At 34.2% G+C, this 15,667-nt stretch overlaps 1 protein-coding gene across 1 annotated transcript in view; it reads left to right on the top strand.

Annotated features, from left to right (window-relative positions):
* The first annotated feature begins 805 nt into the window (after positions 1-805).
* Positions 806-15,667, top strand: part of CLDN16 (claudin 16) — a 29,555-nt gene continuing 14,693 nt past the window's right edge. Inside the window, exon 1 of the mRNA XM_049776027.1 lies at positions 806-931. Within this exon, the coding sequence (XP_049631984.1) occupies positions 818-931 (114 nt within the window). The 5' untranslated portion in view covers positions 806-817. The remainder of the gene's footprint in view (positions 932-15,667) is intronic.

Here is a 15,667-nt window from a genome sequence, read left to right as displayed (position 1 = left end):
TGTTTAACATATTGTTCATTCTTAATGCATAGCCATGAAATAATTTAATTCTCACAAATATATGTATTGCTACATATATTTTATAAAGTCTTGAGCTCAAATGTCTTATTAAACAAAGATCAAAACCAGAGCTGTGTGAATTATAGCACTCCTCTTCCCTACACTGTGAGACTAAAAGATCAGGACATAGTTCTAGCTGGGGCTCAGGTGCTGGAAACCCTACATGGAAGTGTTCAGTCCAACTCTTTGGAATGCAAACTCCCTTGAGCAAGCATAGTTGCACCAGTGGCCTGTCTGTCTAAAGTAGTCAACGAATATTAAAATAGTCCTAATCATAAAGTAGAACTCAATGAACCATGCAGCCTCCTTACAGAAAGAGGTGGGGGCAAATGGCTCACTTTCCCTGGAGGGCCTGAGAAAGATCAGTTTACAGACGTCAGCATGGGGTGTGACCCTTCTTCCTTCTCGCCATCTTGGTTTGGTCACCTGTCTCAGAGACCATCATTTTTCATTAACCTCTAGTGTGGGCAAACAAATAGAGTTTCCACCCCACCCTAGACATGTTCAATACTTTCAGTGCCTTTGTTTCTGATTGGACATTGGTGGCTTTGGATAATGACCTCTAGAACCTCTGTGGGTAATAACCTGTTACCTGTTTTGTATTATTCTTATTACCACTTAAGACATCGGCTGTGGGATGGGGAAGTAAAAGTGCAATGTTTTCACATCCCCAGTACCAGAGCAAGAAGGCTGACAGCAATCCAGCTACCTGAGTGGACCCACAACGGCAGCTGCCCACAACAATCTGCTCTCTGAGATGAGGGATCTACTCCAGTATGTTGCCTGCATCATTGCCCTTTTTTCTACTGGATTCTTGGTTGTAGCCACTTGGACAGACTGTTGGATGGAGAATGCTGATGATTCTCTGGAGGTAAGTAGTCACCAAATTTATTGTCAATGCAAAGTTATTAAGTCCCACTGCCTACTGTGTTGATTAATACTAATATGAGTAATAGTAGCCAACATAGAAAGGCTTATTTTTACTTAAAACAGAAAGTTCATATATTATTTGCTCATTTAAAACTCACAGAAATGTCTGAGGAGATACTCATAGCCCATTTTACAGATAAGGTAACTGAGTAAGTTTTCTTCTAAGGATACACACACACACACATATATATATATATATACACATATACACAAGAGTAATGATGTAATTTCTACTACTGAGTCCCTCATTAATTCACTTTGTTCATTTTTGAATATATAAGATTAAATAATGTTTTAGTAACATCTTCCTTTCAAATATAATTTGCTAGCCTTGATAACATTTAATAGTAGATTTTCTTAATGAGTGACAGTAATTTATCTTATTTATAATATAAATAATTTATATTAGTGAAAGACTCATACTATATAAGCATAGGTAGTTATCATGCCATAAAAATGCTATTTAAAGGCATTTCCAAGCAGAAGACATTCCAAAGAAAAAATAAAATAAAGTATTACACTGTGCTACAAAGTTTGTGTATGTGTGTTTGATCTACAATAATATTGATAGGATTACAATAACACAATGTTCCAAGTCCACCCTTTAAACAGTTTTCACTGATCCCTTGTACCAGTATTTCAAGATCACCCACTCACACACCCACCCCTGCTCTTTGGACTCCCCATCATATTAATCTTAGTTTTGTAGAAAATAGGTTGCTCCTAAAAATTATTAGCAAGAGGTGTGTGAAGTGCTTGCAGTTGATAATTTTTTTCAATGAAGAAACTGAGAAACAATTTTGATGTTTAAAGCATTTTTGAAGATATTTATCTGAGACAGTTAGAAAATAGAGATCAAATCTTTAAACTTGACTACTTAACTTTTTATTATTAAGGTATCCTAAAGTATAGGTAAAAAAAATAAACACTATATCAGGAACTCAAATAAAGACTACATAGCTTCCCAACATGCACTTCACATGTATTCTATAGAGTCAATTTACTTTATAATGCACTCTCTGTGGAGCTTAGGCAATATACTCCAGAATGATTTTATATCATTTTTTCTTGTTTGATATAATCTCAAATTGGAGTTAGACATGGAAGATAATAATATTTATTCCTGTGTATTATTTTTTTGCTGTGCATTTTCTTGCTTTTACTTTTCCTCTGAATTCTACATGGACTCAAAATCAATCAAGTTATAAATATTTATTTAATGCAAGAAAAGTATATTTCTTAAAATTATTAGACTTAAACTGTCATAAAAAATTATCAACAGTTAATGAGACCAGTGGTACATTTTATTTAACCCTGTATATAAGTGATGAATTTTTTAAAGTCCTGTATAGTGTTCAGGGAAATGTACTTATATAATTATTCTGTACCCATTAGTTTAACAGAATCATGGTTGTCACAAGTTAGTGACTGATGTCAAAATATATTAAACTTGATTATGCTTAAAAATATTTTTAAATGTGCAAAATATTATCAATAAACATTGTGGAGATATTTTCTAAAGCAATTTAGAAATCTTTCTAGTAAGCTAATGAAATTGCTAGCTGTATTTGATAAGAAATGGAAGTTTACAAAAGGTAAAATCTTGCTAAGAGAAGTTGTGTGTCCTGGCATTTAAGAGTGTTCTTGCTTTCATTTCAGTACATTCATCTAATTTACCATCTGCTATGTTCAGGAATACTTCTAGTTAAAATAAATAAAATAAGAAGTTTAGGTCATTCACCTTGAAGAAGTTCTTTTAACCTAGGAAATAGTTAGTGTATAGAAACATCTTTCTTAATTTCATGCTTGCCATATATTGTTATTAATTTTTCAAGAAGTATGTATATTATTTAAAACAATTCTGTAAAAAGAAGTCTCCTCTTTCAGCCTTCTAATAATTTGTCGATTTTAAGAGACAGGAATCTTCTGTAATAATTGCCTCTTTAGGGGCTGGAGAGATAGCATGGAGGTAAGGCATTTGCCTTGCATGCAGAAGGATGGTGGTTCAAATCCTGGCACCCCATGTGGTCCCCCGAGCCTGCCGGGGATGACTTCTGAGCATAGAGCCATGAGTAACCCCTGAGCACTGCCAGGTGTGACCAAACCCCCCCCACACAAATAATAATAAAAATAATTGCCTCTTTAACTGATCAAAAATAAATTAAAATAAAGTCACAAATATGGAGTCAGAAACAGTGACTTATAGTTTGCACACCCTTTTATTCTTTCCTCAGATTTGATCTTAGCTCTATTCAAAGTTCACATTAGACAAATGCTGGGGCAGGGAGGGCCACAAGTAAAAAGGCTTTAGCATTGCCATGAAAAATATAAACAAAAACAAGCATTATACCAATACTGTTTTGATAGTCTTATAATTATTCTAAAGTGTTGGAGGACAATTTTGGCCCACACTTGGAGGTATTCAGGTCTTACTGACTTTGTGTTCAGGGGTCACTCCTGAATTAAGTAACCATATGCTATCAGAGATCGAACCAGGGTCAGTGACATACACTGAAAGCCTTAACTCAGATTCTGTAGTTAGTCTTTTAGAAAAATTAGGGTCGAAGCAAGAGTGCAGTGGTAGGGCATTTCTGTTGCACATGATGACCCAGGACGGGCCTTGGTTCGATCCCTAGCGTCCCATATGGTCTCCCAAGCCAGGAGCAATTTCTGAGCACATAGCCAGGAGAAACCTCTGAGCGTAACTGGGTGTGACCCAAAAACAAACAAACAAAATATATATATGCATAATATATGGGAAGAAATTTTATTCAAATCTACATAAAATAATTAATTATATGGCATATAAAAGTTTTGTATTAATCCTGCCAAGTAAAACAAAGAAGGCAAGAATAAATCTTGTCTTCCAAGAGAGTGAAGAAAAAAAATGAAATTCTATTAAGATCATGGGTCATTTTATATTTGATTGAAGTAAATAAAGCATCTTCAGAACAGACACTAGGTTATTCTTGTAAGTAGCATTGAGATAGATAGATAGATGATGATGATAGATAGATAGATAGATAGATAGATAGATGATAGATAGATGATATATAGATATAGATGATAGATAGACAGACAGACAGATAGATAGACAGACAGATAGATAGATATAGATAGATAGATAGATAGATAGATAGATAGATAGATAGATAGATAGATAGATAGATAGATAGATAGATAGATAGATAGATAGCAGGAAGAAAGTATCTCTTCTCTGGCCTTCCAACAAAAAGAACTTTTAGCAAAAGTGCGTAAGTGGAATGGGGAAGGAAGGACTCAGGGTTTGTTTGAAAATTCCGTTGAGTTAACAGGAAACACAGAAAACAAGAAGTTCAAGTATTCTTTTATGTTACCAAAAATAATTTAAAATATTACAGAATTCTATCTTAACATTAGTTACATCTGCCTTTAAGAGCAATGTTTGTTGAATTAAGTAAAACTGTTAATGAAAATAGAAAAATCAAGCAGAATTGTAGTGCATTGTGCTCCTGACAGTCCAGAATCAGGAACGTCAGGCCCTAAGCTTCTATCTGCATCCTGCTTGAATCATTATGTCTTCTCTTGTATCTTTGAGAAGTCTGATGTGATGAAGAGATACTGGTTTAAAGATTATTCCAGAAAATGTGCATGTCTAAACTTATTTTTAGCAAGTCATACCCATATATTTAGCTCCATTTCCTCGCTATAAAGTAAAGTTGAGTTCAGTTATTTTAACATCTTGCAATTTTTTACCCATCATTCCATATCACTTTGTGCAGACTTTGCCTAAAACAAACTGCAATCCCAGAGATAGAGATGGCCACTACATATAGAAAATAATGTCTAAAGTTTCTCAAGGAATTCAAACCACAAATCTAAGATGAATATTGAATAATCCCATTTTTCTATAATTTCAAATACTTTCTTCATTTCTTTCACAATTGTCCCCTTCTATGTGATCTTTGTTCTTTCCTTTTTCCTTTCCTTTTCTTTTTTTATATTAATATCTTTATTTAAACACCTATCTATTAGAACTATCTACTAGCCCTCTTTCTTCCATTTCTCATTTCAGTGCTAGTATATTTTTGTTGGGTTTCAGTCTGGTTGACCTATTAAGTGTCAACAGGTCATATTGAGGTCTCCCACAATTATTGTGTTATTAATGATGTACTCTTTCAAATTTGTCAATAATTCATTTAGATATCTTGCTGGTCTCTCATTGGGTGCGTATATATTTAGTAGTCCGGTTTCTTCTTGCTGCACATATCCCTTGATTAGTACAAAATGTTCATCTTTGTCCCTTACAACTTTTCTGACTCTAAAGTTTGTGTTGTCTGGTATTAATATGGCCACTCCAGCATTTTTTTGGTGGTGTTTGCTTGGTTTATTTTCTTCCAGCCTTTGATTTTGAGTCTATGTTTGTTCTGACTATTCAGGTGTGTTTCTTGTAGGCATCAGAAGGTTGGATTCATCTTTTTGATCCATTTAGCCACTCTGTGTCTCTTAATTGGTACATTTAGTCCATTGACATTAAGGGAGATGATTATCATGGTATTTCATGTCATCTTTGTGTATAGGTTTGGTGTGTGAGTTTGTCTATCTTGTCTTATAGACCTTTCAGTTTTTCCTTTAAGGCTGGTTTTGAATCTGTGAAGTTTCTGAGCTGTTGCTTATCCGTGAAACTATGTATCCTTCCTTCAAACCTGAACGTGAGTCAGGCTGGGTGTGGTATTCTAAGTGAAGTCTCCATTTCATTCAGTCTTGTCATAATATTCCACCACTGTCTTCTGGCCTTGAGAGTTTCTTGTGACATGTCTGCTGTAAATCGTAAGATTGCTCCTTTGAATGTAATTTCCCTTTTTGATCTTGCTGCTTTCAGTATTCTATCTCTATCTGTGAGATTCATCATTGTGACTAGGATGTGACTAGGGGTGTTTTTCTTTGGGTCTCTTTTAGCTGGCACTTCAGGCTTGCAGGATTTGATTGCATGTAGTCTTTATCTCTGGGATTTTCTCTGTGATGATGTCTTTGACTGTTGATTTTTGGGGGGCTTCCTTCCTGGGCCTCTGGGACTACAATGATTCTTATGTTGTTTCTGTTAAGTTTATCAAAGATTTCTATTTTCATCTGTTCACATTCCTTGAGTAATTTTTCCATTGTATGATCATTTGCCTTAAAGTTCTTTTCCAATCTCTTCTGCTGTATGGGGTTGTTCTGTATTTCATCTTCAAGTTCACTGATTATTTCCTCGGCTGCTATTACTCTGTTGGAGATGTTTTCCATTAAGGTTTTTAGTTCAACTGCTGTGTTTTTCAGATTTGTTATTTCAGTATGGAGTTTTCTGATTTCTGTCTTTGTGTTCTGTTCAGCCAGAGCTATGTTTTCTTTGATTTTCATGAGGATCCTCCATATTTCTATTCTAAACTCCTTATCTGACAGATTAATCAGATGGTTGGTATTTTTTGGGTCATCGGAGCTATTATCTTCATTCTCTGTGCATGGTGTTTGCCTGCGTGGTTTCCCCATTGTCACACTTGTGGTGTGATTTTTTTTTCTGCTTGTTATGTTGGGGTCATTAGTTAGAAAGAGCGTGCAGCTGAGGAGCGAAGGGAAGAGAAGAGAAACACGCAAAGTCAACAGGTCTCCTCAGTCTCTCCCAGTCACCAATCTCACAGTAGGGGCAGAATCTGTGCTTTCACAAAGGAGCCACTGCTCTGAGGGCGCTCTGGTAGCCGGTTTTTCCTCACCCCCTCAGTCTTTCTTAGCCTTTTAGCCTGGGCACTTCCAGGAGAGAGTTTTTGTTGGTCCCTTGCTGGCCCTCTCAGGAGAGCTTCAGGAGACAGAAGATGAGTAAGAGAAACACGCAAAGCCAACAGGTCCCCTTAGTATCTCCATCTTATGTTATTCTTCCTCCTCCTTCTCCTTCTCCTTCTTCTCTTCCTCCTTCTTCTCCTCCTTCTCCTTCTCCTTCTTCTCCTCCTCCTCCTTCTCCTTCTCCTTCTCCTTCTCCTCCTCCTCCTCCTTCTCCTCCCCTCCTCCTCCTCCTTCTCCTTCTTCTTCTTCTTCTTCTTCTTCTTCTTCTTCTTCTTCTTCTTCTTCTTCTTCTTCTTCTTCTTCTTCTTCTTCTTCTTCTTCTTCTTCTTCTTCTTTTTCTTCTTTCTTCTTCTTCTTCTTCTTCTTTTCTATTTTATATTTATCCCTCTGCTATTTTTGTCTATCTTCCTTGTTTCCACAAAAATGCTTTATATTTTGTCACCCTTATCATGTTGTACAAAATGTTATGAAAGTTTTCTTAAATATCTCCTAGTGTTTTGTGCCAGAAAAGCAGATGAAATTATCATGTAAGCAGATTTTTTCTATGATAAAAAATAATTCCAGTGGCCTGTTCACCACATATTCAATAATTAGTGAATACTACTCTGAATATACAATATTTAAACATGATCTTGAAGATGTTAGGCAGGTAGAGAAAGAGAGAAGTATTTTCAGCACAGACAGAGAATCTGACATGAGAGCTCTGTGTATTTAGCACAATTATTTACAATATGGAGAGGAGAATATCAGAACTTTGACCACCATACAAAATACAGATCTAATACCTGAAGCAAATGCTTCACCATTTAAAAGTGTGCGCCCTGTACTAATAATTACCAATATGAAAAAAAACAAATTCTGACCACTGTGGAGAATGGTTGAAAAAGATACAATGAAATATAAGAAAACTTTTATTTTATTTTTCATAAAGTAGGAGTCATTATCCATAAGAGAAAGGAATGGTCTGATTAAAGGTGGCAGTAAACATAAAAAGAATGATGAAGAATAAACTAATTAAAATCTAATGTAATCCAATTGATTGGACTGATGATTGTATTTAGGGAAAGGATGGCAACGAGAAAATAAAAAATAGAATCCCACTTTACTGCTTTGGGGCAGTTGGAAGAATACTGGAGAAAAGAATGTGCAGCTTAAATTATGAAGTTGCAATGTCCCCGAATCATCATTCAATATTTTCTTTTACTTACATCATTAGACATCATCTTTAAAGATCAGGCATATATATATAGCAATATAGGGGAAGTTGAGGGTTAAACCTAACATGATAAAGAAGCTGAGCTGTCACTGTATGAATTTAGAGTGATGCTTAAACGGCTGTAAAACACATTTCTGTTCTGTGGTGAGAGAATAATAATATTTACAAGGTAAGAGTCTTGTGAGCATGAGCGGAGCCTTTGTGTCTTACAATGAACCAGGCAAAAACAAGTTAATCATAAACATTAGCTATATAATAAATATGTGCACATAATTGCTGTGCTTTTGTTCAGGAGAAAAAAACATTTTGTAAGCTACTCACTGGAGAGAGAGGCTATTTAAGTTCTGTTCCTAATTTTGACATTGACTTTGATAGAGAAATTTTCCTCTGAGCCTGGCTACAAATGTTTATTATTTAGGACTATTTTCTTCTTGTCTAATAGAGGATGCAGCACACAATAGAGACGATAGCATGTTCTCTATTAGAATATTTTAAATAAATTATAAATGAATGTAATTATTAATATCTTAAATAAAATGTAGTTACCTAAGCGGATATGGAAAAGTAGTTTTCTCTCAAAATTACTAGCCTCAATTATCCAAAGTAAATATGTTTTAGACGATCATTCCATTTTAATAATTTTTTTAAATTACTTACTGAAAAATTTCTATACCAAGCCTGCTCATGATTTTATGAATAGATTTAGAAGAGAGTACTGGGGCACCAACTCAATCCCTGGTATCCCAAGCACAGCCAGAGTGATGCATGAGTGCAGAGCCAGGAATAATTCCTGAACAAGTTGTAGCCCCAGAAACAAAAAATAAACTTTATTACAAACGGAAGTTTTCCTCACTCAAATTTATTTACTCCAACTATTCAACTTCTCCCTTTGGATTTTTTTTTACTCTCCTGTACTCTAATTATTCATATTTGTTTTCTTTTCAAATGATTTTAAGCCCTTCAGTAGACATTTGAAGAGTAACATTCATGTTACTCATGTTCTCTCATTCATTTAATAATCTCTTTCTGCACCAAACTGACTTAAACATAATGGGAATTATTATGTGATTTTAACATAAATTCATAAAGCATCTCTTAAGATGCTTGAAAATTTATTGAAATGCTGAATGGATTAATGAAATGTAGTGTGAAGTAATCATTTGAAATTCAACCTTGAGTCACAAATAAGTATATCTACAAGGAAGCATTAGATTTATTTTTAGGCTAGATCTTTATTTAATTCTATTACATTTTCAAGTTTTTAAATATGTGAATATTTTTCAATAAATAAAATAAACATGTAATCTGGTATATATAACTATATTTATGGAGGGTATATTATCATTTAAAAATATAGCTTTCCTTCCTGATGTTTCTGAAAGAGAAAGGGGAACGCCAAATGTAAATTAGTATTATATAAATCACTCACTTAACATAAATATGATCTGTCATTGGATAATTATTTTAAAGTGATATCATACTTGTATAAGGAAATATTCTAAAATCGTTAAATGTGACTTAAAATGAAAACTTACACATTGATTTTGAAATATTTATATAGTAAGTCTAGATGAAGGAAGCAACATATTTATATCTTACTTGCTATGATGGAATTATTCAATTCTTGCCACTTACAAAATTAGTCAGAACCATTTAAATTAAGTGACCAGAATGAAACAAAATCTACATAAACAAATATATTCATGGTACAATGAAGAAGTAGAAAAGAAAGGCAATGTATTTTTTTCAGTCTTTTTCCACTTCTTATAAATGCTTGCCTTGGGTTATTTTAGGTATAAGAGTTAAATAAAAATATAAAAATTTTAAAATATTACAAAAATATACAGTAGCATTGTATGATAAATTGGAAATGTATTGTTGAATAGTGATGCACAATGTAATATAGTATCAATAATAGTTCTGCATATTTATAAATGTATTTAATTAATACTTAACTAAAATCTTCAATGTTAAAGCACTCTAGAATAGAATGGTAAAGTGGTGTTTTCTTTACTACTTTAAATAAGTTAATGTAAGGTTTTGTTTTTTTGTTTTTTGTTTTTTTGTTGTTTTTTTTTTGGTTTTTCGGGCCACACCCATTTTATTCTTAGGGGTTACTCCTGGCTAAACGCTCAAAAATTGACCCTGCTTGGGGGGACCATATGGGACGCCGGGGGATCGAACCGTGGTCCTTCCTTGGCTAGTGCTTGCAAGGCAGACACCTTACCTCTAGCGCCACCTCGCCGGCCCCACGTAAGGTGGTTTTAAACATGTTTCCATAGAGACATTGGCAAGGAAGACCGGTCTATGGTAGGAAGTTTGCCAAAAATAATAGGGAAGTACATAGAGCAGGAAAGGGATCACTATGCTAGTGATAGCTGGAAAATATTAATCTGAAATAATAATTAATAATAATAATAAGAAGAAGAAGAACTAGATGCAAAAGGAGATAAAGTAATACACGTGAAATGCCTTAATAACAATGTCCAAAACATGTCTAAAAGAATAAGAGAGAAGACAGGGATGGGAGTATGTGGGAGGGAATATGTTCACCCTAGAAGCAGGAGGAGGTCAGTAGGGGAGCAGGGACATTGTTAGTGAAGGGATAGGTGTTGGAAATTGTATGACTCAAACTCAATCATAATCAATTTTGAACAATGTACCTCATAGTGATTTACTTGAAGGATTTATTTAATCATAAAAATGGAAAACTAAAACACTCCAAACAAATTATGTGTTCATAACTTGTTGCATTTTTCTTTAGGTATATTCATACTGTTTATGCATTATATCCAAATAAACTATATTCATATATAAAATCCCAGAGCATATGGATTTATAACATAATTTACATTAAAAAGAAAAATCTCATTTGATAGTTGGTTGTTTTTTTTATTTGTTTTGTGTTTTGGTTTGATTTGGTCTTGGGCCACACACAGTGGTGCTCAGGGTTTTTCTGGCTTTGAGCTCAGAAAATGATCTGGCAGGTTCTGGGGACCATATGGGATGCTGGGGATCAAAGATGGATCAGTCACATGCAAGGCAAATACCTACCCATTGTGCTATTGCTCCAGGCCATCATTTGATAATTTTTAAATAATCATAAATATCTTCTAAGTCTACTCTCTTATTTTTCTCTTATGTAATAAGAATTGAATGTCCAGTGATGTATTCTGTGTCTCTAATTTGTTCTTTCTCTGTGCAGTTATATAAATATAGCTAAACACATACAGTACTCTAATAAATGAGACAAGGCAAGCAAAATGTTGCAAAATGTTGCTGCTTCTAAAAATAAGGACACAGGGATAAAAGAAAAAATAGGAAAAGACTAGAAAAGAGGAGCCAAAGAGGAAGACTACTAAAGGGATCAGAAAAAGAAATCTTAGAGGGCCATACATATAGTACAGATGGTAGGACACTTGCTTTTCACCTAGCCAACCTGGGTCCAATCTTAGATATTTCATATGGTACCCTGCTACTGCTGGGAGTAGTTTAGAGCGCAGAACCAGGAGTAATCTTTGAGAACCACCGGTTGTAACTCAAAAACCAAGTATATATAGGTATGTATAACTATATATAATACATATAAATATATACAATAAAATATTTTAATTATAAGATATCCTAGGATTAGAGGAATACTTTTTTCACAATAAACCCAACTGAGAAACAGTGAGTTATCAATTTGGTTTCCCAAAACTTTTTATGTGTAACATCCTGCTTGTTCTTCTATAGTACTGCAGCAATTTTCAAAGTCAGTTAAGTAAAGATTTAAGGCTGATTGACATGAAGCTACTATAAGCCAGTGATTGTGACTCTTGGATATAGTCAGAGGCATCTAATATCTATCAATTGTGCATATAATGTATCAATATTCAACTTATGCATTTCTAAATTAAAATAAAATTTCATGAATGTGGATTAAAAATTGACAGATTTACTTTTTCTTAATACTCTGAACATCTATTATGTGCTGAGAATGGTTTGTAAATTCCTTAAAGCGAAGTGCCCTGCCTCTCTTCATCTTTGCTGTTCCCATAGTAGCAATTGTTACTGTTAATTAATACATGACAGGCATAAGTGAAGATAGTTTGAGAGATAAAAAAGAAATAGGGCTGGAAGATGCAAGCATAAATGTGTACATAATGTATAAATGTTAGAAAATATGACAAATCGGTATGGGAACTCAGAAAAAAAAGTTTCAGTTGGAAGGAGTTTGGGCATCTTATAGAAGACAAGTCTTTGGAGTTAGATTTGAATGAGAAGTAGAAGTTCTATAAGTGAAAGAAAAGCTAATTGTTTTCATTATTATATACCAAGAGAAATGACCAATTATCTTTCAGAACTCAATATCTATTATCCAAGAGATTGGTAAAACATATGAGGAATCTGTGAGTATTAATCCCTTCTAAATGGGAGCAACTACTGATCTCCTCTCATTATTTCTAAGGCCAGAACCTCAGCAGATGGTCAGATAGACGACATTTTCAAAGGAAGTGAGAAAATCAGACTACAGAAAGCTCTCCAGGCTTAACTGCTGACAAGTAATTAGTATCAGATTTACTTTGTTCTCATATGATTTATTATGCTCTTATTGTCGTACTTTGAATAAACGGACTTTCGCTAAAAAGTGACCCCTCTGCACTTAATTAGGGTAAAAAATGCAAGTTATGATAGCAATATTTTCCATTTTTATTACTATAAGAATTATACATTTAAAGGAGAAGGCTAAACTTTAGATTCTTCTATTTTGGACAGTCCTATAAAATAATTATTAGCTAATGGTTTCCATTTCCTGCCATTTAAAATGGTGAAACATTATATTTTAAGCATCAGCCTGGTTCTTAAAACATATCTTGACATTTTTGAGAATTTGGTTGGCGAACCACCAGGAGTGGTCCCCATACCAAAACAAACAAGCCAACAGATTATTTTAGAACTTTGTGCTGGAGAGATTGTATAGTCATTAGGTTGCATATCATACACATAGCCAAGTGCAATTCAATTACTGCCAATTCCAGGTGTGAACCCTGAACAGAAAGCCAAAAAAAGGAAGTGCTGAAAAAACTCAGGCATGTCCCCAGAACGCTACATTCAAAAAAATTTGCAAGAACTTATATTTGCTGTGTCTTCAATCTTGATTTACTATTGTGCAATAGAAGGAAAGGGTAGAATGAAACCATACATATTAGAGACAAGAAATTTTTAACACGATAAATAAGTTTTTAACCTTGTGCACAAAGGCACCTTTAATGGTGCCTCCAGTAAGTGCTATATTAACACCAAAGTTTAGTTAATTACAGCCACTATTCTCACGAACCTTAACCGAGTGTGAATATCAAGCAATCTAATAATGTGCCCCTGAGCATTAATACCTAATGAAATTGGATTCCTTGTTTCCTCTAATGAACTCATTGCTTTTCTAAATATGGTCATTGCAGGTAAATGATCAATAGCCTTGAAAATGATACTGCTACGGGATTATTTTTGTCAAGAAATAAATACTCTTTTAAATAGAAATTTAGTATTTTCATACATATGACAGATACCTTTTCTAAGTATCCCCTGTAGTACAAGAGTAGGCTTATTTGCTGGTTTAGTGACTGAATTGGAGAGCAGAAAAATATAGACAGGCACTGATTATAGAGCAGGGACTTCAAATTCATATAACCTAGATCAAGTTGGAGTAAACTGGATTTAGTGTGTTCCTGTTAATTGAGAGACTAAAGGGTAGGGGTTATGAGAAAGCCTGCTGTTATGGTAGTAGTTCAGTACAAACTGTCTCCACCCTTATTTGTCCAATGATTGCCTTAATACATTATTCAAGTTGGAGATCTAACACAAGGAAAATAAGAAATTCTGCTGTTCTAAAAGTCATCAGATTTAAATTAAGGTATTAGCAGCATTGCATGCTTCCGTCTCAATGGATAATCAATTTTTCCTCTTCCAATTTCTGAGAGAATTGGACACTCTTTAATATATGACAGCATTCTATTCGCTACACCTATGGTCACAATCATTTGTCTTTCTTCTCTTTGTTTTTCCTCTACATGGTCTTTTGGGGGGGATTAGAGGGATCGATTATATCCAGTGGTACTGAGGGCTCCAGATCTGTACTCAGGGATCTTTAAGGGACCATGAGTTGCCAGTGATCATACCAGGGGTTATCTGCATACAAAGCAATTTCCTTAACTCCTCTCTGTACTATCTCTTTTAGTACTTCCTGTAATACCTTTCTGGCTTTGTGCATCTCTTTTAAGGATACACTTTATTAGAATTCAGGTTCATGATTGTAAAATCTTATTTTAAGATCCTTTACATATATCAAGACATAGTTCAAGGAATTGAGTATATGCTTTGTATGAAGGAGGCCAGGGTTCAATTTCTCTATATCGAATCATCCCCTTAAAATTTCCTGTAGTCGGGCCCGAGAGATAGCACAGCGGCGTTTGCCTTGCAAGCAGCCGACCCAGGACCTAAGGTGGCTGGTTCGAATCCCAGAGTCCCATATGGTCCCCCGTGAGTGCCAGGAGCTATTTCTTGGCAGATGGCCAGGAGTAACCCCTGAGAGCCGCCGGGTGTGGCCCCAAAAACCAAAAAAAAAAAAATTTCTGTAGTCATCCAGAGCAATGAGTCAGGAGCAGTTCCTCATCACCACCACGTGTGAACCAAAGCCTGCATCTCCTTGCAAAAATAAAATTCCTTAATTTTATATATGTAAAGGTATGTCTTTTCCAGTAAAGCTAGTACTCAGAGGGTTTATTACATGGATGTATCCTTGGAGGAAGACAATACAATTCAACTCATCCATATCTTTTTTTCACTCTAGCAATAGGAAGCCAATGGAATATTATAATCATTATTCAGTTTAATGTAATGGTTAATTTAATATTTAATATTATTAATATTATTTATTAAGCAAATATTCTATACTTTGTGATGGCACTTGTTAATACTTAAGTCATTAATATTAATATCGAGGTTCAAAAAGTCAATAAATGTCAATAAAAATGACACAGCTAATTGAGGTTTAATTGATATTTAAAGTCTATGGTTTTCCAACCATAACTTACATCTTATGCATATATACATTTACACGTTTATATATTTCATTATATATTATTGTGTGACATTTGCTTTGCAAAGATAGATTGGACCCTTAGTATTACATATGGTCCCCAAGAATTATGAAGGGTCACTCTTAGTACTCACTCAAGAATAGTGAGTAATCTTCACTAAATAAAAATAAATTGTGTCAGACGCTAGGGTCTGACTAATTCTAGAGTCTAGTGCTTGTGTGTAAGTTATGGCACAGTAAGCAAGTAAAATAAATAGACCTGCTAAATTATATAAGATAGATAATAATCCAGAATTTTTTCACATTTTTAAATGGTTATGTTCATCATAAAAATAACAATATTATGCTTGTTATTCCTCCAAATTTAACATTAGCAATAGGAAAGCTAAGCAGAAGTTCTGTAGAATAATGACCAGAAGGTAAAATTCAATTTAGGACTTAGTACTTAACTTATAATTGCTTTCCAGTTTTCTACTTCAGAGCTGTTTTAGCCTCTATTCAATTTGAAGTGTTTAAAAGTGAGTTTCAAGATTTCTTCAAGGGTTATGCACATGCATAAAGACTGCTATGTTTTTTTTCTTTATCTT

Source organism: Suncus etruscus, chromosome 6, assembly GCF_024139225.1.
Source record: "Suncus etruscus isolate mSunEtr1 chromosome 6, mSunEtr1.pri.cur, whole genome shotgun sequence".
NCBI classification, from domain to species: domain Eukaryota; kingdom Metazoa; phylum Chordata; class Mammalia; order Eulipotyphla; family Soricidae; genus Suncus; species Suncus etruscus.
This window is presented reverse-complemented; position numbering and strand designations above follow the sequence as displayed.